This window comes from Sebastes fasciatus, chromosome 14 (assembly GCF_043250625.1).
Source record: "Sebastes fasciatus isolate fSebFas1 chromosome 14, fSebFas1.pri, whole genome shotgun sequence".
Classification (NCBI taxonomy): domain Eukaryota; kingdom Metazoa; phylum Chordata; class Actinopteri; order Perciformes; family Sebastidae; genus Sebastes; species Sebastes fasciatus.
In genome coordinates this window covers 10,910,048-10,931,242 of record NC_133808.1, presented here as the reverse complement: position 1 = coordinate 10,931,242, position 21,195 = coordinate 10,910,048, and the positions used below count along the sequence as shown (strand labels likewise).

The following is a 21,195-nucleotide window of genomic DNA, read 5'->3' as shown; positions in this document are numbered from 1 at the left end:
TATGGAATAAATATTAGAGTGGTAGTAAAATTAGGATGATATTTGCAATTTTTAGACCAGGTTAACTGGTTGCAATCAAATCAGCAGCTTTTTATGTTTCCAGGGGAGAGGCATGATTCACACTTCACATTCTGATTTCAAAGTTAATGTAAATGTTTAAATCAATATCCCTCTAAAAAACATACACTTGCACGCACATTTCTTGTCTTTTTTGATTTAGTTATTTTATATCTCTGTCTATCTATCTATCTATCTCTTGTTCCAATTGTTTTGTCATCACTATTATGTAGTCATATTATTTCTGTATATTAATATTGCCTCTAGGTGGAGGCTTCAAATAAGCCTAGTGGTTTTTTTTGCCTCTTCCTGCACTGTATATCATTTATTCTTTTGTTAAATTTGTGTAGTCTTAATTTGTGCAAAATAAATTAATTTAAAAAAAATATTTCATTTTACCATTGCAGTTTGCCTATTTTTTTTAATTCTCTTCAGTAGGCCTGATCAAGTTGCATGCATCTGACAATAAAACAAACAAAGTCCAAATATAAAAGGTAAACAGATTAATATTAAACTAAGATGTCTGTGTTACAGAGAATATTGACAAGAGAAATGCTTAATAAATTTGCCTTTTATTTGACAGAATTTCTAATTCTGATTACAAAAAATGTAGGCACCTTCCACATGGATGTACAGGCTGCATTTTCCAGCCGGCCTCACTTTCAGGAGACTTTATTTAATATGCTCCTTTTAACATTGTTACTGCATACAACAGCGCTTAGGCCTATCTGCTTTTTGAAAGCTATGACTGAAATTAAAGCCTTGCAAAACAGCTGTTTTTGACAATGTGGTTGGACACATGATCAAAAACAAAATCACTACAGTGCGCATCATTGAACCCAGAGTAAAAAAAAGAAGTTGAGCTCCCTCAGTTACCTGGAAAATTTGTTAAATTTCCTCCTTAATTGAAAGCCAAACACGTCATGTAAACAAAGCTGATATCTGTATTACAGTTATCGAGATGGTTCAGCAGTGGGGAACTGGAAGATTTTATCTTAACAAGAAATACTTTTAGTCGCACAGCCGCACTCAACAAAAACAGAACATTACTTCCGAATGATATCCCTGACATTTTGTTATTTTCCCCACAAGTATTTTGGAAAAAAAAAAAAAAAAAATGTTTTCCAATAAAGTCAGCACTTGAGAATGTTTGGCAGTAATGTTTTCTTTGTTTTCTGAGGCCACGAGGGAGTTTCCTCAGTCTGAATCTTTGGAGAGGGCAATGATGGTGAAACGAACCTCCTGAGGGTCGCGAGCCATGAAGATCTTACAAACCTCTACAGCATCCTGCAGTGCAATCGAACAAGAAAATGATGACTTGTGACTCAACTTGAGAAGATGTTTTTATGACAATTTGTTTGTTTTATTCTGTGACGTCTTACCTCGAGGAAAGTATCTCCTGAAGTTTTTCCGTGGTTAATGGGGAAAGGCTTCCGGCCATCTAAAAAAAAGACCAGGAGTTTTGCTTCAAATCTGCCACCACTAAATGCGGAATTAAAGTAATTATCATCGACAATGAGAAAAATACTACTCAATATTTTAACTCACCCAGTTCATATAAATGTCCTCCGACATTCACAAAAGCTATAAAATGCAGATTCACTTTCTCATCTAAACTTGGGGTCTAAAACAGACAAGAAATAAACAAAATTGCTTTAGAGTTCAACACTTTCTTTTAGATTCAACACAAAACTAGTGGTGTTATCTCTGTCAGAAGCATTGTTAGAAAACACAGATTGTCTAAAACTCAATACAAACCTCAGTCTGTCCCTCCTGTGCACTGGATTCATGTGTGACACGTATACTCTGAAACAGAGAGTAGGAACAAAACGCAAATGATTTGCAGTGTGAGCAATGGTCTCTGGTAGCTTTTATGGTATTGTGCTTCATGGTAATCTTACCAATCTCCAACACATTTAAGATTTTTATGTACACAACACAAGGCCAGTATTATCATCTAACAAATGACGGCTAGAGAGCTGTTGCATAAAATTGTAAATGCTAAAGAGTTACCAGGAAATAAAGATGATTTTTCCCCATGGTGTCATCACTCAACACGTTCAATATTCAATTCAATTTATTTTTATATAGCGTCAAATCATAACAGAAGTTATCTCGAGACGCTTTTTATATAGAGCAGGTCAAGACCTTACTCTATAGGTTAGAGATTTAGGTGACCAAAAATGTTCAGTGACACTGATAAAGATCTAGCTCCAAAAAAGTTTTCATCTATCACCTGTCTGACTAAAAGAATGGGAAAACATACAATGAGCAGAAAAAATCCTTTTTGTGAAATGATGACTAAAAAAACCCAAGGACTGACCACTTCATCGCCCCATCCTTGAGCCAAGATCTCCTTTTCAGTGTTTTCTTACCTCATCTTTTTCCAGGAAGGTGGCCTTCTCCTTTGAGCTCATTTTAGAGGTTTGTTCAATAAACTTCTTAAGAGCAGAATCGGGCTCTGAGGAGAAAGGACAACATGCATATAATTATGCAAGTATATGTTTATGGATTTACTATATGGATTTAGAGCTGAGTGATGGATCAACACTTCTTTCTTTGCAACTGTAAAAGGAGATTATGCATGGTAAGTTAATGTGCTTATTATAAATGGAATCTTTTCTTAGTCTTAAAACTAAGTGATACAAAGCTGTTCTAGCTGAGAACTAGAATTACCGCCTCATGCTTGTATGCCTCCGCCAACCAGTCAAGTTGCAGTTTATATCCATGTCTGTCCAAATTGTCATCACTTCATTGTTTTATCCTATTAGTTATTTGTGTGATATTGTCATAATTAGCATATGAATTCTTGAGTTATGGCCAAAAACGTGTTTTGTGAGGTCACAGTGACCTTTTATCACCAAATTCTAATCAGTTCAACCTTGAGTCCAAGTGGACGTTTGTGCCAAATCTGAAGAAATTCCTTCAAGGCATTCCTGAGATATCATGAGAATGAGACGGATGTGAGGTCAAAGTGACCTTGACCTTTGACCACCAAAATCTAATCAGTTCATCCTTGAGTCCTTGAGCATTCACAAGAATGGACTGGAGGGACAACCCAAAAACATATTGCATCCGGCCACAGCTGACGCCGGCACGGAGGCATAAAAATGAACAAATAATGTCATTAATTGTTTTGCAACACTACTATTTATTTTTCTTAAAATGTAATAAAACCCAAATTTAACAGATATAGTGTTATATTGTCAACTCACAGTAATTTTAACCCACACACCATCAACTCTGTAATCATACAACCGTCTGGAGTTGTCACTCTCAAGTTGTAAACATGGAATCTTTCACATCTCCACCATTGCATATGATGTGAACAGAATAAATACTTACCAAATTCCAGGTGTGCCTGGTTGTTTGCCACTGCATGAATTAATCCTATTGTTCCACAGGCGTTTCCAATAGTTTGCGTGATGAAGTAGACGTCAGGAGAGACCTCCTGTTGCTGATCCTTGAGTTTTTTTTCCTCTAATTGCTTGAATGCTTCATACTGGACAGAAGAGAAATCTCTATTGAACATTGTTTCTTATCGCCAGAACAACATGTATATAGAATTAGTAAAGAGGAACTATTATGCTTCTTTTCAGGTGCATACTTGTATTTTGGGTCTCTACTAGAACATGTTAACATGCTTTAATGTAAAAAAAAAAAAAAGTCTTCGGACTCTGCTCCAGCTCTGCTCTAACTAGCCGTTAGGCAGGTATTATGCAAATGTGTTACTTGGTGACATCACCACGTTGCGGAAGAAAAGGCAGGACTTCAAATAAAGCCTTTCAGGCAGTTCAGGAGCAGTGTTTCTGTGGGAAAAAGTAACTCCCTTTGGCATCGACTTTGGGCTTTGTAATGTTGCAGACCTTTTACATGCACAAAAAACTATATGACACACTAAATGAAAGGGAAAAAGCACAAAAGCATAATAGATCCCCTTTAAGTTACAACATGTATGCATAATGTGAAGACATCCATTATGGTTCATGAACATGCGGTTAATACATTTTAAACCAAAGATTTAAAAAAAAGTACCTTCTCTGTCACTGGGAAGAGAAGAAGCACTGCGCACACTGGTCTTGGTACCATGCTGAGAAGCTCCGGGTCCAATCCGTATACATCTCCAAATTGCCAGGTTGGTTTCATACCCAAGCAATTGACAAACTACACAAAAAGCTGAAAGTAAATTTGTATGCATACAAAGACATAACGCTAACCTAACAATATCTGGCAGACAAGTTTAACTTCCAAGTAAAGTTGTATGAAATAGCTGGTACAACTGATTCCTACCGAAAACCAATTGAAATGTCAATGTCATTACTCTCCAATGAATATTCACTGCATGCCAGCATACAACATTTCTGTCAGAAAATCTTACGGGGAGTTTCCTGTAAATAATGCATTATACTAATTATTATTATTATTAAAGAAAACTTCTATTAAAACCCAAGCAAGCATTAATTAATTAATTACCAATCTAATATTGGAAACTTTATTGTCATATGTACAATTGGATACTTGCCTGTAGATAAAGTTCCCATTTTTCATGTACAACTGACCTGCTGTGAATTGACTGAACAGTTACACTTAAAATAAATTTAAATGAATAAAATGGAAATGTACCAATTAAGCAATGTCTCTGCTTTCCCTCATTTTTAGAACCAAAGTGCATAGTTCCTATGAACCTGTACAATAGATCATTACCACACAGTGCACTTTCATAGACTAAGCTACTGGAGTTACCCATTTGGTATATTATGTTGTACTTTGTACTACCAACTTTTTTACTAACATGTTTTTGGAGCTGTGATGCTGGAAACTTGAATTTCGCTAGGGATCAATAAAGTTACTATCTATCTATCTATCTATCTATCTATCTACCAGATTGTATCCAGATGAACTGGCATTTATAGACTGACACGTCCAAACTCTTGGCATGTGAACAGCAATTAGTCTGGTTATTAATCTTTACTCTGTAGGGTTTTGGCTTCTCCAAGTTGGAAACCTTTACTTCAGGTCAGAGGCTACATTTCTAGGTAGATGTTATTGACAGCTGTAACCATGTGCTGTGTTTCTCAGACAGTAGTAACTTGTCCTCTTTAATGACAGCGTTGGTTTGGATGTAGCATCGCTGCTAGGTAGGTAGGCCTTGTCCTTCTGCAAGTCGCTTTGCAGCTGATTATTTAGATGATTTATAATGTTAAATCAAATCAGAAGAAAGTACTCACCTTTGTCATAACCTGAAATGAGAAAAACACAAATAAAAACGTTAGTAAAATAGTTTCTGGATGCGGCAAAGCAGCCACACACCGGCTGCAGCTTTTGTTCTAAGTTGCTAGTCAGCTAGCTCTCACATGCTTATTAGTGAATGAATGACGTGGATAAAACGAGATAGTTTGAAGACACATCAACAACACGTACTTCTGGGTTAGACTCCAGAGGCAACCAGCGTGGACTGTCCATGTTGAAGTCACGTCGACGGTTTATTTCCCTTCAACCGAGAGATGAAACTGATGAAACACCAAGATCTGTTTGACAGCTGGGGGAAATCACTTCCGCGTCAGGAGATCGCACCTTGACATTTAGGTTAATGCGCAGGGGTGTTTGCTTTTACTTAAACCACAAATGCACAACACCCAGTAGTCTATGACATTAACAGACGGGTTACATGTATTTAATACATAATTATCGTATGTTTTTAGCCTAAATAATCGTGTCATGGTTCTTTGTCTTCAAAATGAAGGATTTTTTTAATGTAATTCCCACACCATCAGGCCAACAGTGGACCATTCCAGAGTCATGGGCTGGGTTTCAAAGTGTGTAGCTCTAACAATTGGGCGCAGCATCCATCTCAGCCAGAAGGGGGCGCTGTTGTCCTACATTGGCTTAGTCCTCTTCTACACTTCTCTAAATATTCTTCAGGTTATTCCCTGAATATTCTTCACTGAAACTGTCTCCCACATAAAAAGGCACCTTCCAGTTTGATGCATGGCTTTTGTGAATATGTGAATATATCTTGTACTGTATATACTGTATATGTTCTTAATGTATATGTTGTTAAAATGCATTGTACAAAGTATTTCTTATATATTTAACTTTATAGACTGCACATTTGTACATATTACATTTATTTATTGCACACACTACATTTATTTATTGACGGACTGCACACACTATGTTCACCCATTCACTCTGTATCTTTTATATCTCTATTATTGTTTTTATAATTTTTGTATACCTTTACCTCTCCTGTGTTTCACTCTGTTTGCTGATGTTTGCTGATGTTTGCTGATGTTGCTGCCTTGACACCTGAATTTCCCTCCGGGGATTAATAAAGGTTTATCTTATCTTATCTTATCGTATCTTATCTTATATGTACATTCATACTTCGTGATATGTATAGGTTCTTAATATGCCCTTGTACAAAGTATTTCCTTTTATAATTGTAATATAACTTATTATTTGAATGGAGCTTCCCAGCAAAAAGCATTTCACACGATTGTATTTGTATAACCGGCCTGACAATAAACATCTTGAATCTTGAATCTTGAATCTTGAATCTTGAATCTTGAATCTTGAATCTTGAATCTAGAATCTTGAATATGTCCAGCTGACCTGAGAAGCCAGACCTCCCTGTTCAGAAAAAAATAAATAAAATGTGATTACTGTTTTCATTACACACAATAGGCTTCAGTAGGCTACATCAGGTGGTATTCATTGCTTTTGTTGTACATTTACATCATTACACCCCCTTTCAGGACTGTAGGGCTGCAACAAATCCTTTGTATAAATCATATGAATCTGTAACTACAATGTCTTAGTTCAAAATGATTTACAAGCTCATTTAGATGCATAGTTTGGGAATAATCTGATCAAGTTTCTAGAATCATTAAATATTTCCACAGTAGGTAGTGATCATTCCCCAATCTGGGGGAGTTATTAAGTGCCTGTTGGTGGTTATTAAACGCCCGGTGATCCTGGTGTTTTCACAGTAAATACATTTGAACTGTAATCACCCAATCAGTAAAGAAGAAGGGCAGCCCATGTTACTGAGCACTGATCTCCTTTGCTGTTTGTTTGGAAAGCCTAAAGAAAATCCCAAGTAAGCACTTGGGTGTTATTTATGTATTTATTTTGTTATTATTATTATTATTATTATTATTTTTGTTTTTGTTGTTGTTGTTGTTGATTATGTTATTATTCATCAAACATATGATTGTATGTTCAAATATGTGAAGTTGAGTGTAGTTATATCTAACATTTAATAAGTAAAGGCTGTTTATTTGTGCTTGTTGACTGGGATAACAGCTTGCCTGCTGTTACTTATGGAAGACCACAAGAGTCACGTAAATAGTAAGAGAGCATTTAATTGATTAATAACCAATTGCACAATAAGAATAGGCATTAATAAATGTCTTTACAAATTAATTTATTAATCTATGAATAAATGGACAGAATTGCAAAGTATTTAATTATTTGACATTTTAATGGGCAATAAAAAGAAGAATTATTAAAAGAATTTATAAATCAAATATTAATCCATATTTAAATAGTTCATATTAAAAAGGGATTAACAAAAACACCATAAAACAGTGAAAAAAGTACATCATATAAACATACATTAAATAATTCATAAATAAATAATGGAATTTAAAATTCTAGTAATTCTATTTAACCGTTTAGGGGAGAGTGGGGTAAGATGAGCCAGTGGGTAAGTTGACCCACCCCCTCTATCTTGGCAACTGTGATTATGTTTTGTCATGTAACCATTATTTTAGGAAGTACCCATCATTTCTATCTTGCTGTGATGAAGTGAAGCACATGGGAGAAGTAGTAAGTACTTTTTTACACCAAAAACAGTTTTTTCCCTATCAAAGTAAATTTTCTGCATGTCAGGAATAATGAATGTTAGGTCAAAGCAAATTTATCCAGGTCTAAAAAAATATATTATACACGTTGGTGATTTACTAAGATATAACACCATGTTAATCCCTTCGCTAAAGATTAGCCTGAATTGCTAAACTAGGCCATTTTTTCCAAAATGGTAGCTATGGGGCAAAGTGAGCCAAAGGCTATGGGGTAAGTTGAGCCAATGGCTCACTAATATGCTACTGTTATTCCGAGCCACTGGCTCAATTTACCCCACCATAAATTAACCAAATTAATTCTCTGATGTATAAAATGGTATTACCGTTGAGTGTTACACAACTTGGTTTGATTTTTTATATGTTAACCTTTATAGAAGAGGGAGATAAAGGAAGTAAAAACAGTTGGTTACAGTGGAACAGCAGAGGCAAAGAGGGTCTTCACAGAGGTGGTAGAGAAGGAGCTTGCAGACCATATCAAGAAGCTGGCTGAACAGTTCCACGGCCTTACTCCAAAGAAATGCTGTGAACTGGCATTGGAATTGGCAGAAAGAACAACCTTCCTGTCCCCAACAACTGGAAAGAGAAGGGTTTAGCAGGTAGGCCTAGGTCAAACCAAAGACCAAGACGAAAATCACAGCGTACAGCAGTTCTGAGGAGAGTGATGTTCCCATCCCATTTGATGACACTTCTGAGCATGAGAGTTCTAATGATGAGAGAAGTGAATCAGACATCACAGATCTGTTAGTTGGTGACTTTGTCATAGTAAACTTTGTATCCAAAGGCAGAAGCTACCATTACATTGGCTTGGTTGAGAGCCTGGAGGGCAACGAAGTGAGTGCAAGATTTCTCAGAAGAATCCGGGGGAACACTTGACGTGAGAAGCCCACCTTTGCATTCAAGGAAAAGGATGAGGCATCTTTTCTGCTGAGTGATGTGCTGAAGAAGCTACCTCAACCTCAAAAGGCTGGAGGAACTGCAAGGAGGGAGCAACAGTTCATATTTCACTGCAACCTTGACGACTGGAATATTGTCGAATATTGAATGATATTTTGATTGTTCAATGGTCTTGAAACTCACAGGTGGTTTGTTCTCACAAGTTCATAACTGTGAAACTGTTTGTTAACACACTTATGCTGAGGTTTAAACTTAAAAACTCAGATGTTCAGTTTACCCCACGATGGCTCAACTTACCCACTGACTCGGATCAACTTACCCCTTACCTGGGGCAAGTTGAGCCACAGGAGCACTTTTTTTGGGAAGGTAATTTTTTTCAGACAGCTTTGTTATAGATGCATGCTGATCATTTCATTTAATAGGAGAGATCCTGAATTTAAGGTTCATGTTTTCATTTTACTTCTGTCTCATTTTTCCTAACCTCGAGGACAGCATAAGTAAAAATTGGCTCATCTTACCCCACTCTCCCCTACTACAATGATTGCATTACGCCGAGAAACAGAGAGAAGAAGAATACTGGTGATTCTCTTGAAAGGAGAGGAGTTTCATTCTTAGGAAAATATTTGTTTTTATTTTATTTTATTTATTATTATTTTATTTTATTTTATTTTACTGCATAATCTCTTGTTCACCACTCCAGTCCAGTTGGTGGCGGTAATACACTTCTAAACTGGTTTGCCAACCGCCAATAAACACTAACGGAGAAGAAAAAGAAGAAAAAGAGGAAGAAGATGACAACAATGCTCTGCCCAAAAAGTAGCTCTTCTTGGCATTAGGTATTTTTTGTTTTGTTTTTTTAAATAATGATACAAATATTTTTTTGAAACGTCGCTAAAGGGGTCTAAAGCGATAAACTCGCTAAGTGTGCATCATTGCAGGGCAGTGCAGCCTGCAGCCTGACAGAGAGAGAAGATGCCTGCAGCAGCAGAGGAGTCGCAGGGTGGGTTTGAACTCGCATCATGTAGCGTTACAGTGTTTTCAGCAGGTTGTAGCTTGACTAGAGAGTAACGTTATCTTTGTAACGTTATACCACCCAGGCAATGTATTATAGTTACTCAGCGTTAGCTTAACACGGTACCGGAGGTATGCAAGTTACTGTTTCCCCGTCGATGTGTGCTCCCCTGCCCAGAAGTCACTCTGCGTCAAATGTAGTATCTTATTGCAATAACTTAAATTTGGTTAACAAACTTTATCGCAGGTCCTTCCTTCCTGCAGCTGTCAGACTCCACAACCAGCACTGCTCCCAGTAGACCACTTACACTTACACACCAAAAACTGACAATAACCTGATATTTTCAGGTGGAATTTCATTTCATTCTCACTGTGCAATATCATTTTCATGAGCTTGTTTTGGAACTGCTCTCACAGTACATTGTTTTTGATATTAGTGTTTTCATTTTTGATCATGTCCTTCCTGAGTTTGTTTTGTGTTTTGAACATGTGCTGTTTGGTGTTCATATCAATGATATGATTATGTCCACACACGACTATTTTATCAACAAAATTATTATTTTGGCTACATTCTATATTCATAGTTGCAAAATTAAAGTTAAATCCTGCTTAAATATATATTTCTACAATAAACAATATATGCAAACAATGATTCCCTCTGACAACGCAAACACAGTTAAACTTGCAAATGTATGTTGTATCCTCGACATTTCTTTTTTTTAAATCCATCTTTTGTCTTTTTTTCTTGTAAATGGATTCATTATTTTTAGGGCTGTCAATTGATCCAAATATTTAATTGCAATTAATTGCATGATTGTCCATAGTCAATCGTGATTAATCGCAAATTAATAGCAAATTTTTTATCTGTTCAAAATATACCTTAAAGGGAGATTTGTCAAGTATTCGTCAACTTTGACAGCCCTAATTATTTTTTTTTCTAATTTATAAAATATTATAGTGCATAGTATTATTGATTTTTTATTAAATCTTTCTTTATGTGTTGGCCCTTATTATCCCCTGTCTTCCTGTCCTGAATATCTATTATACTTTGTTACTGAATAAGGTCCTGAGGGGGAAAACAAAGATTTATACTTAGTTTTCTTTCGGACAAAAAAGACTGATAATGTCACACTCATATATTTGCTCATATTTGTAATAATGTTATCATAAATACATAATTTACTAAATGCTTTTGCAGTTGAAGTTGTTTGCCTGTTCCTTAAAAGAGAGCATGACAACGTGACTTACTTTACTTCTGTGCTTCAGGTGTCAACAAAGTTGTGGACAACATCTGTAAGCTTTCTCCAGATCTCCTGGCCGAAGCAGTGAGTATATTTTTCAAAATATAGTATATAGTATAGTACATTTTTGCCGAAAGCAAGTTAATTCTAAACCTGAAAAGTAAATAAGCATACGGCACAGTCCTTGATTAATATTTAAGTGAGTGATATAGAAGTGCTTAAAAGAGAAGTACAAGTCATACGTCATGTTGTTATTGTTTCTGAAATGACTCATTTAAATCAACCACATGCCTCTTCACACTTCATTTTATGAGCTTCACAACAGCATGGAGTTGCAGTGGAGCCAGCCTCTCAGTGGGATTAACAATTGGATGTTAAATACAATATAAACGTGTTCATTGTAGGACTATTAGCAGCCGTACTCTGCACAGGATGTGGTGTTGTTGCTATAAAAGTTATACGCTGTAGTTCTGTTAACTAATCTTATAATCTCCACAGTGTCAGCACATTCTGATTTATCTTCAAGGTCAATCTAGAGGAGTAGATTCAGCTGAAATTTCTGATGTGAGTCAATAATTCCTCAGAATATTTTTCTAACTTCTAGTAACCCATCTTTCCAAGTTCCTCTTTCATTACTTGTTTTGTTTTTCTCTTGTCTGGACAGAGATTTCAGAGAGCTGGAGTCAGACTTGATCATGAAGCTCTGCAGAACATGATCAGATTCCTCTTGTTAACATTCAGGTATTTTTCGTCCCATTGTTTTATTGCCTCTGAATGTGGTTTGCTAGTAGCTGGTGAATGTGTCTTCTACTGTGTAAGCCCACGTTATTCCTTATGTTATTGATCAGTGTTAGTCCAGTTTGATGTATTTGCATGTTGATTCCAAATCCCCTTGATAAGAAAATGCCTATAGCATTGGCTCCAATTGTGTAACGGAGCTTTAACATCTTTTTTCCTCGGTTATGCACTTGGCAAAAGGCTAAATCATAACATAAAGATGCACTTTGTTGTACTGTAAGGTGTGATAGTTAACATTTGTTTCATCAGGTCAGCTGGAAAGAGCAGCCTCTCTGGGGATGACCTTGTGTTGAGGCTGGAACAAGACAGTAACAAGTGGCCCAAAGCTTCCCTTCAGGTGTTGCACAGGTTGTGGAGTGAACATGGTGCATTAGTCCATGCTCAGCAGGAGGTCCAGTCCGTGCTCAGCATCGGCCAGGTATGTCCACATCTTCAAATATTATCTGATGACCTGAACACAGAATTGGTCTACATTCAAGGCCGATGAGACTTGCTGTGTCTTTCTAGTTAGTGGACATGCAGTGGAAGCTCGGCATGGCAGTGAGCTCCGACACCTGCCGATCTCTCAACTCCCCGTACGTGTCTCTGCTGCTGAAGGTCGTTGAGCCCTCTGGACAGATTTGCCAGAGGTCTTTTGAGATGACCGTTCCACAGTTCCAGGTCTGTATTTGTTGATGTGAATGATGGTGCAATTTATTACAAGCTTGATTTTGTGATTCTTTTTATTTTTTGTCCTCTGCAGAACTTTCACAAGCAGTTCAAGGAGATGGCAGCTGTTATGGAGACTGTGTGAGAGTTGCAAGCACACCTAAGTGCTTGTCGAAATTACACCCCAGTTTACATGTAACCAACGGAGGAACAGCTTGACACAGGTGTGTGTCTACTGGCTGTCTCAAAATTACTCCAAATGTCAATTGTCTGCTTTGCACTTCCGTTTTTTTCCCAACAGATTGCATAAGCTCCTAAATGATTAACTTTAAAGCCCACCGGCTGTTACAATAATTGAAAATCTGTCTTCACTGAATGCCGAGACTTTAACTTATCCAGGTATCATGAAAAACTAATATGCAATAAATCCTACCTTAACGAAGGTTGTAATGTTCAGCTTTTGTTTAAACTGTTCCAGAGAGGTGCTGTTGAACTGTATTAGATTATACAGAGAGGTTTTATAACCTTCATGAAGGTAGGATTTATTGCAGGACTGTTGTATCAGACTGTGTTAGTTTGAGCTAGGTGTACCTAATAAAGGGGCAACTGAGTATATATCTACTGCTAATGCTGCAAAACCCTGACTAATATTTAAATTGTGCCTAATTAGTTACAAAATGTCTAACAACGATATGGTTTAGATTAATCCTAGTTTGCACTAAACTTTAGTTCTGGTGTTACTTGTGCAGAATACAAATATGCTGTTGCCACAGTGAACACAGCCGTTGCTTATGTTGCTGTATTTTTATGTAGGGTAAAATGTGATTAGCCCACTATACCACATCCTTTACACAATATAGTGTCATTTAGTGTGCACACTTTCATATAAACTTTGCAGTGCATTTTTTAGTTTGAAAAGCTTGTGAAGTGAAATGATCCACAGTTTTTGTGCTTTTTGCTAAAAGTGCTATTGATAACATTCTCTTATTCTCCCTCCCATGCATTCACTTCGCAACAAGTCGTTGCCAGGCACTTACCATCAATCTCAGCCATTTATCAGTTTTTTTCATACTAACCGATGACCCAGAGATACCACATGATACCAACGTCATTATACTATTGGCTCACAAGCCTTGTTAGAAGTGGGAACCAAACGTTAAATATCTTCCACAGAGTTAAACAAAACATTAATTTTGGATCAACCAAATTTTTTTAAATGATTAATTCACAATTATAATTTCTTTCAGGAAAAGCCATATTTTTATTCGGCACCTCTCTGAAGGCTCGTTGATGTATTATTTAAAAAAAATATTTGTTTACATAAAAATGTTATCAATAAGACCTTTAATGTCTAAATTAGGAAAACTTACTTTTGCTGCTTGTGTTTTCCCCTGGTAATGCTGAAATGGCTGCTGTGTGGTTCAGAGGAGGCCTTTGTCTTTTTTTTCTACTTGTATCCGTCCATCTTGACTCTGATGCCATACAACAATGATGCAATAAACTAAATTATTAAATGTAAAACTCCAGTGCATGGTTTTTTGATCCCTACTTCACGGCTCAGATCAAATCAAAGTAAAAGCAACTATACACTGAATGAATTGAATGCTGTAAATTAGTGTCACTGTTTACCATTTAACTTCTCTGTATATGTTGAACCCACAGAAATAATTCTGACTCTCTACTTCATGGTCTAATAGTGGTTCCTGATGTGAAGTCTGTGGATTGTAGGCATTCTAGTGGGGAGTCCAGAGGGTCTGCAGCAAGTTTAGGGATGCTTTAATTATTATTAATAATTCAGATTATGTAGTGTATGATTGCATATTTAGATGGATGTATTATTAATTTCCATGTTTGCTGCAATGCATTGTAGACAGTCAATTCAACAGTTTTGGGGAAGCATAGTTTGCAAATTACCAATTTACAAACAAAAACACTGGAAGTTGAACTATAGCAAAGCTATCCCTAGGAAATAATCTAGAAGCTACTTAGAGAAAGTAGTTCAAACTACTTTGTAAAAATTAAAGATGAAATTGAGAATGTGCATGTATTACCAAATTATAACAAAATAGTAGGGCTGTCAACCGATTAAAATAGTTAATCGCACGATTGCCCATGATTAATCGCAACTTAATCACACATTTTTGTATCTGTTCAAAATGTACCTTAAAGGCAGATTTGTCAAGTATTCAGTACTCTTACAATGACAAATATCCAGAAACCCTCCCGGGTACTGCATTTAGCATAAACAAATATGCTGAAATCATAACATGGCAAACTCAACAGCTGTCAGTGTGTGAGTGTGCTGACTTGACTATGAGTTGCCCAAAACTGCATGTGATTAGTGACCCCTTTGAAAATGGCCATGCCAGTTTGGGGCGTTATTTAGCGTTCTTCGCAACAAGACAGTATGACAGTTGGTTGGTACCAATGGATTCCTGAGGTTTTTTAGTTTCATATGATGCCAGTATCTTCACTCTAGCTTTAAAACTGAGCCGGCTACAACCTCCCAAAGATCGATTGTGTTAAAACATATTCGTCATAACGCATTATCGCGTTAACTTTGAAAGCCCTACAAAATATAATACAAAAGTCACATGCCAGCAAAAAATGCCACTCCATTGAATTTATTTGTGTGTCCACTTGTTCACAGGTCATACATAAACCGAAACAATAAAATACCCCACTAAAATAATATTTAACTTAGAAACTTTGACAGACTTGAGCACTGGTCTAAAAAAAATGTGCCTGTTGTTTTACTTGTAAGTTTTGTAACATCTCACTTGTTGACAGCCTTCCACTTGCTGAAGATGATGACGCTGTCGCTGTGTGTGCCCGCCCTTTTGCACATGCAGGCACTATACACAAAGGTGAAAGGTCAAGTGTGTGGTGGTGGCTGCCTGACGAATGCATTGAAAGAAAAAGGGGACGGGGCTGCTCAAAGGGGGTTCATTTACAGTATAGAAGCAATGGTAAAAATGAAAATAATGGCCCAAAATGTATTATAGTTTCAGTTGATAACTTCACAAAAAAAAGTAATTTAACTACTTGAATCACTATGGAAATATGAATGTGGTTGAAATACCAGCAAGCTACTGCAAAATGAAAAACACTCAAAGAACGAAAATACAACCATATGATTTCATCAAATGGGGGTCTGGGGCCTGGTGTCTGTTTATTTGGTGGCCTGCCCTGTAATATAAAAGTCTAGTTGAAATGCGTATACACCAGGAATATTTCAAAGGAAACATGGGAAGGACCCCTGATTTGTTTTTGTGTTCAACTCTTCGGCTTAACTCCTGTGTTTGTTTTATGCATGTCAGTGCCCTAGATGATAGGATGTAATGTCCTAGACCTCTAACAATTTATCATGATTTATGTTTATTTATTTTATTTATTTATCTATTTATTTACTTATATTTATTTTTGTACACTTGTTTTTTTGAGCGCCCTCTGGGTATTGTCATGGGTGGGGGGTGGGTGGGATATCTATAAGTCCAAACATGTTTGTGCAATGGATTGTCAGAGCTGCGTATACACATATTCCTCACCAGTAGTGTGAGGTTTGGTGGTTCTGCAGAGCTGTAGTGGCTTGCTGCCTCAGTGATGAGGTTATATGGCACTGGTACTATTTTTGGGATAGGCGGAGTGCTTGGAATTATAGATGGGAACTCCTCTAGTGCATGAAACAGATCAGATGGGATTGCAGCTTTCCGAGACTATGAATCAGCACAGCTCTGCTGGTAAACAGTTAGTTGTCAACTGCTTTAGTGAAATATTACATATGGGTTTGGAGTATTTGGCCAAGTCTGGTCTTTTCAACTCATGCTCTTTTTTGTAATGGCAGTTAGTAGGTATAGTATTACAACAAACAGACTTATGGGCCCAGAGGCCAAGTGCTGTGGGGCTTGCAAACACTTTTCCACACTTACCTTGGAAGAGGCTTTCCAGTTCTTATTATGCACTGGAGAAAGGTGGAGCCTCGTCCTGTCACGTTTCACACACAGCGAGCTGTGCCCTGCCCACTCCTTTAGCACATGGGATGGATGGGCGGGCCGTCAGAGCGCACAGCCGCTCCGCCTCCAAGGCGTTGTGGAAGGAAGGATCACACAGTGGAAGGAGACTGCATTAAAAAGGCGATAAACAAGCATCAATGTATGTATTTTAGGGGGAAAAATAATGCGATCGTGCCGGCTATAAGCTTCTATGTATAATAGGATTGTAGTGCCGGGACTGTATTAATGCGTTGTGCGCTCTGGAGCAACGAACACCAACCAGCCAGCGCGTCTCAAGAAATCAGATTTCTCTGTGCGACTTGTGTTTACACAGGAGCCATCCAAAGCCACGTTTTAGCACGCTTTGGTTGGGACAGTACAGTACGGGACTTGTTTGGCATTTTGAGTCACTGCCCATGCAAACAGTGGAAGCTGCGAATACATGCCCATATAAGTGAATTTGAAGGAAAAACTGTCCATCTAAGAGATTTTTGGGGTATCATGGAGCGTCGCAGCTGATCGACAGGGTGAGCACATGTTGTGCATTTAGCAAAATCGTGAACTTTGCAGACATGGAAAGTGTTGTAAACTAACCACAACTGCTTTGGTTTGCAGGGAATGCTCCATCGGCATTGAAAGTAGTCTTTTATAGTCGCCACATCGCTGTCAACGAGAACGGAAAAGTGTCTGCTCGGGTTCGACATGGAGAGTCCGGATGAGAGAGAGAGCAGCAGCCCTCCGAGGTTCGCTCTGACTTACATCGGCTGGTCGTCGCTCGACAGGCGGACCACGCTGCCCATGCTGCCGTGGCTGGTGGCTGAGATAAGGAGAAAGAGCGAGAGAGGCGACTGCGGCCCCGTGGTGCAGCCGAGAGACGTCCAGCTGGTCCTCAACACACCCTTCGTCCGATGCGTCCCATCCAGCAGCAACAACTCCTCTGTTTTTATATTCGAGCACAAAGCGCAGCTCATCTCTCGCTTCATACACAACAGCAATGACCTCTCCTATTTCGCCTATCTCATGCGGGGCCAGCCAGACAACCCGGAGTCCGAGATGTCCTGTCACGTCTTCAAGGCCTGCGACCCCAACCAGGTAGGCCTGGCCTGTCCTGTCCTGTCCTGTCCAACTATAGTGTCAAAAAATACTTCCTTTCACGTGACACAACAGCAGGAAGAGAGAATAAGCGCACCTGGTAGCATTGTTAAAGAACAAAAGACTGAGAAAATAGGTCCAAAGATAATTAGGGGATCAGTAGTGTAATCACTCAAATAATACATATTATTACTGGAGTATTACTATAGGCACTTTTCATGATATTCCAAGTAAGGATGCACCGATATACCGGATATCGGCCGATACTGATTCAAATAGCTGGATTGGATATTGATGACAATGGGGCAGATCTATTCAATTCAATTATATGTTTATATACTATATACATTATATACTGGAATTTAAATTCCTGTTTAAGTTTTGACCAATTTGCATTAAAAGGGTTTACACTTGAATTGTAATTCCTGTTAACTTTGAATATTTTTTCCCCCCAAGTTGCTGGTGTACGGTTTATTATTTTAATAATATATAACAACTCAGTAAATTTAATAGGGGTGACCCGAATGCTTCGGAGCTTCGACCGTTGCCATGGCAATCAACCTCCAAATCAATATTCGAATGCTTCCGGTTATATCTCTGCTCAGCGCGTTCTCTTTATTTACCTTTTAAGAACTACTACTATTTTGACACAAAAATGGTCCGCCAGAGTCCGACATCAGAACTGCGCCCATAGCAACGGTCTGTTATACATAGCAACGGTCTGCTATAAAGAAATAACAGACCATACACATACAGCTTATTAATTAAACACTGGTATCGGATCTGTACTCTGTATCGGACGACACACAAAGCCCAGGTATTGCTATAGGTATTGAGACTGAAAAAGTCGCATCGGTGCATCTCTAATTCCAGTGAGAGTATAATGTAAAAGTCCTGAGTGTCCTTAACTGTAAATCTACTATGCTGTCAGGATGTACAGTGAGGCCCACCTGTTATGATGGACTGAATCTAGCTCCAAGTGTAAACACAAGACAAAGGAATCTCCTGCAAAAGCCTGATTTGAAATCTCCTTTAGGTGACAACTATGTCATTTAATCTCAAACACAGAGTAGATTAGTGGTCAATGGTCCCAAACATGTTTGCTTTGGTATTAAGTATTTAGGCCAAGCGGTCGGTGGGAATGATAAACAGAAGCACCCTGGATTTTTTTTTTGTTGGCATAGTTAATCCATCTCTGTGCTTTCCTCTTCAGGGGATCAGACATCTCTCCACTGGTGACTGGTGTAGTAGTGTGACAACAACTGAATAGGCACAATATCGAGTCAGCACAATTACATGCTGATCAGCATGCCACTCTTGAGTAATAAACCGAAATGTGGTAAACAGTGCAAAATCAGGAAGGTGGGAGTCAGTGTGTTGTCATGTTTTTTTGGTCTTTGCTGAAATGCAGTTTAGGTCATAGTGTGTTATGTGTAAGGCACTGCACTCGAGAGCTTGCCCCAGCGTCACTGATGTGTCTGTTCGCGTGTGAGTGAGAGTTTGCGGTAGTGAATTAGAAAGTGCTTAATACATGTTTTTTTTTTGTGGGTGTTTATATATGAATCATGTGCTTTAGGGGTTGTGCCAACATGATTATTCACCTGCTGTAAGACAAGCTGAAGTCTCGTCCATGTTGTTCTTGTTTCCTCAGTGCTTCACAAATAATGTTCCTAAACAGATATGCTCACGTTTTTGCATTGATCTCAAATGCGCCTGCTGCGTTGGATCATGTTTCCTGTGGTATGTATGTGCAGGGCTCGGGCAGGCTGTTTGTCTGCTGCTGAAAGCTGAGAGTAGAAGATGGCAACACACACTTTCGAGGTGTCTGGCCTCTCCTACTGGCATCCAAATGTTTGCAGCAGTCAGAAAGGCATCTTGAACATACCTCATTCAGCATGTATTACGTAACAAAAAACTGGTTTGGCAGCCAACAAGCCAGGAACATGTGGAATGCATGGGTTAATCTACCAGTAAACTGCTGCCATGTACAACAACAAACTGTTGCGCTCATTTTTGTTAATGATTTTATTATTTCCCATATTTCCTCTCTATACTACAGGAATTCGATCTGTCCCAACTGAGTTTGAAGATAACTCTTTGCCTCGTTTTTAAAAGGCATGCATGGTTTTTAAGATCTATTCTTAGCCGTAGACACGACACGGGTACATTGTGCAAAGCCTGAGGAAAGACCCCTGGCATCGACCAATATGATGTGAAAGGTTAAAATGAAATGACGCTCATGATGTCTTGAAGAGCAGCGAAGCTTAGTTGGTTTATAAGATTTTGTGTGTGTTAGTTTGAGAAAAACAAAATCCAGTATTTAACAGGAAGAAATGCTAACAAAGCATAGTTTATATGGGATGTCTCATTGTGTGTGCGTTCCTTTGTTTGAAAGGTTGGGTGCTTAAAGTCAAGTTTGACTTCCTCAACTTGAAATTCAACTTCAGTCCGCATGAATGTATTGTAATTGTTTTTGCTACAGTCGTAATAGTTGTGCATAAGGTGCAGCCATTCTGACATTTAAGGTCACTCAGTCAGCTCCGGACTCTTGATTGGTGTATCCATGACAACAGGCTATACATAATATTTCAACTTTAGACTTTAATTGTAACATTTTACTCGGCTCAGAGTTTGGGATGCTCCTTTACATCCTTAGTGAGACTCTCATGACAGCATGCACTAATTTAACACTCGACCCATTTCCATTGTGCAGTTATCAAGCCAGCAATAGACAGCCTGAGCCAGCACAGTGTAAACCACAGAGGCCTCTGTGTGTTTTCCACCTCTGCTCTCACTTGGAACTGTACCACAGTTGAATCTCTCACTGGGTGACCCTCTGCTGTCTTTATGGGTGCCCGGTTATCATTCAGCGACATGGAGTGAGCCAACACAAGTGACTTACTTGACTGCGTTTTAAAAGTCTAAATCAACATCTAGGAAACTTCAATACATTTTCTTATTTCTATCAGTGTTATGGAGTAAAACAGACATGGCTTTTTCCTTTCTCTGCTATTGAGAGGTGTTAAAGGGATAGTTTGGGTGCCTTGAAGTGGGGTTGTATGAGGTACTTATCAATTAGTTAGTGTATTACCTACGGTAGATGACAGTCGGCACGCCCCCAGCTTGGAGAAACAGACAGGCGTTACCGCATGGAAAAAAGCAATGTACTGCTGTGGACGGGGATGACGACAAAACATATTTTAGCCACCTAAAAGAAAGGCTCACATAAAAAATAAATCAATATCAGTTTAAGTCTACGCTATATTTAGAATATTTTCACTGCTTCACCTTGCCGTTAGACAGTCCTTTCCGGCGGGGAACTGAAGCCGTTGTATCTGTCTATGCTCTCGCCACAGCCGCCAGACACCAGACACAAACACACTGCCTTGATCGGTTAGTGTGTTTGTGTTATAGTGTGACTTTGGTGAATCCAAACTAACCAAAGCCACACGATAACACAAACAAACTAACTGATTGTTAAAGTGTTATTGTTAAAGTAGCTTTGCATGCTTGAAAATAATGCCTGCCTTTACCATATGATCACTAAATCCTATAAGTCAACTGTTTCCATTGTTTGCAGTTGCGTCTCTTTTT

General features: G+C 38.3%; 3 protein-coding genes across 6 annotated transcripts in view; 2 read left to right on the top strand and 1 right to left on the bottom strand.

The window, feature by feature from the left end:
* Nucleotides 1-610: 610 nt before the first annotated feature.
* On the bottom strand, nucleotides 611-5,619 carry uchl3 (ubiquitin carboxyl-terminal esterase L3 (ubiquitin thiolesterase)). Its single transcript, XM_074658698.1, has 8 exons — nucleotides 5,479-5,619; nucleotides 4,093-4,233; nucleotides 3,403-3,559; nucleotides 2,433-2,518; nucleotides 1,816-1,863; nucleotides 1,606-1,681; nucleotides 1,440-1,498; nucleotides 611-1,344 (listed from the first exon to the last, which is right to left on the bottom strand). The coding sequence occupies exons 2-8, from the start codon at nucleotides 4,201-4,203 to the stop codon at nucleotides 1,255-1,257; spliced, it is 627 nt and encodes a 208-aa protein (XP_074514799.1). The 5' UTR covers nucleotides 4,204-4,233; nucleotides 5,479-5,619; the 3' UTR covers nucleotides 611-1,254.
* A 3,964-nt stretch (nucleotides 5,620-9,583) lies between these two features.
* On the top strand, nucleotides 9,584-14,038 carry commd6 (COMM domain containing 6). 2 transcript variants are annotated; one of them, XM_074658697.1, is made up of 7 exons: nucleotides 9,584-9,655; nucleotides 11,097-11,155; nucleotides 11,570-11,635; nucleotides 11,736-11,812; nucleotides 12,119-12,287; nucleotides 12,377-12,529; nucleotides 12,612-14,038. In XM_074658697.1, the coding sequence occupies exons 4-7, from the start codon at nucleotides 11,784-11,786 to the stop codon at nucleotides 12,660-12,662; spliced, it is 402 nt and encodes a 133-aa protein (XP_074514798.1). In that variant the 5' UTR covers nucleotides 9,584-9,655; nucleotides 11,097-11,155; nucleotides 11,570-11,635; nucleotides 11,736-11,783; the 3' UTR covers nucleotides 12,663-14,038. The 2 variants fall into 2 exon arrangements, with proteins under 2 accessions (XP_074514798.1, XP_074514797.1); XM_074658696.1 differs by having other exon boundaries at nucleotides 9,592-9,819.
* Nucleotides 14,039-16,560: 2,522 nt separating this feature from the next.
* tbc1d4 (TBC1 domain family, member 4) overlaps nucleotides 16,561-21,195 on the top strand; it is a 37,656-nt gene continuing 33,021 nt past the window's right edge. For all 3 annotated transcript variants that reach the window (XR_012597109.1, XM_074658720.1, XM_074658719.1), the window contains exons 1-2: nucleotides 16,561-17,036; nucleotides 17,125-17,601. Coding sequence is in view for 2 of the 3 variants with exons in the window: in XM_074658720.1 (XP_074514821.1) it covers nucleotides 17,212-17,601 (390 nt within the window). In the remaining variant the exon portion in view is untranslated. The remainder of the gene's footprint in view (nucleotides 17,037-17,124; nucleotides 17,602-21,195) is intronic.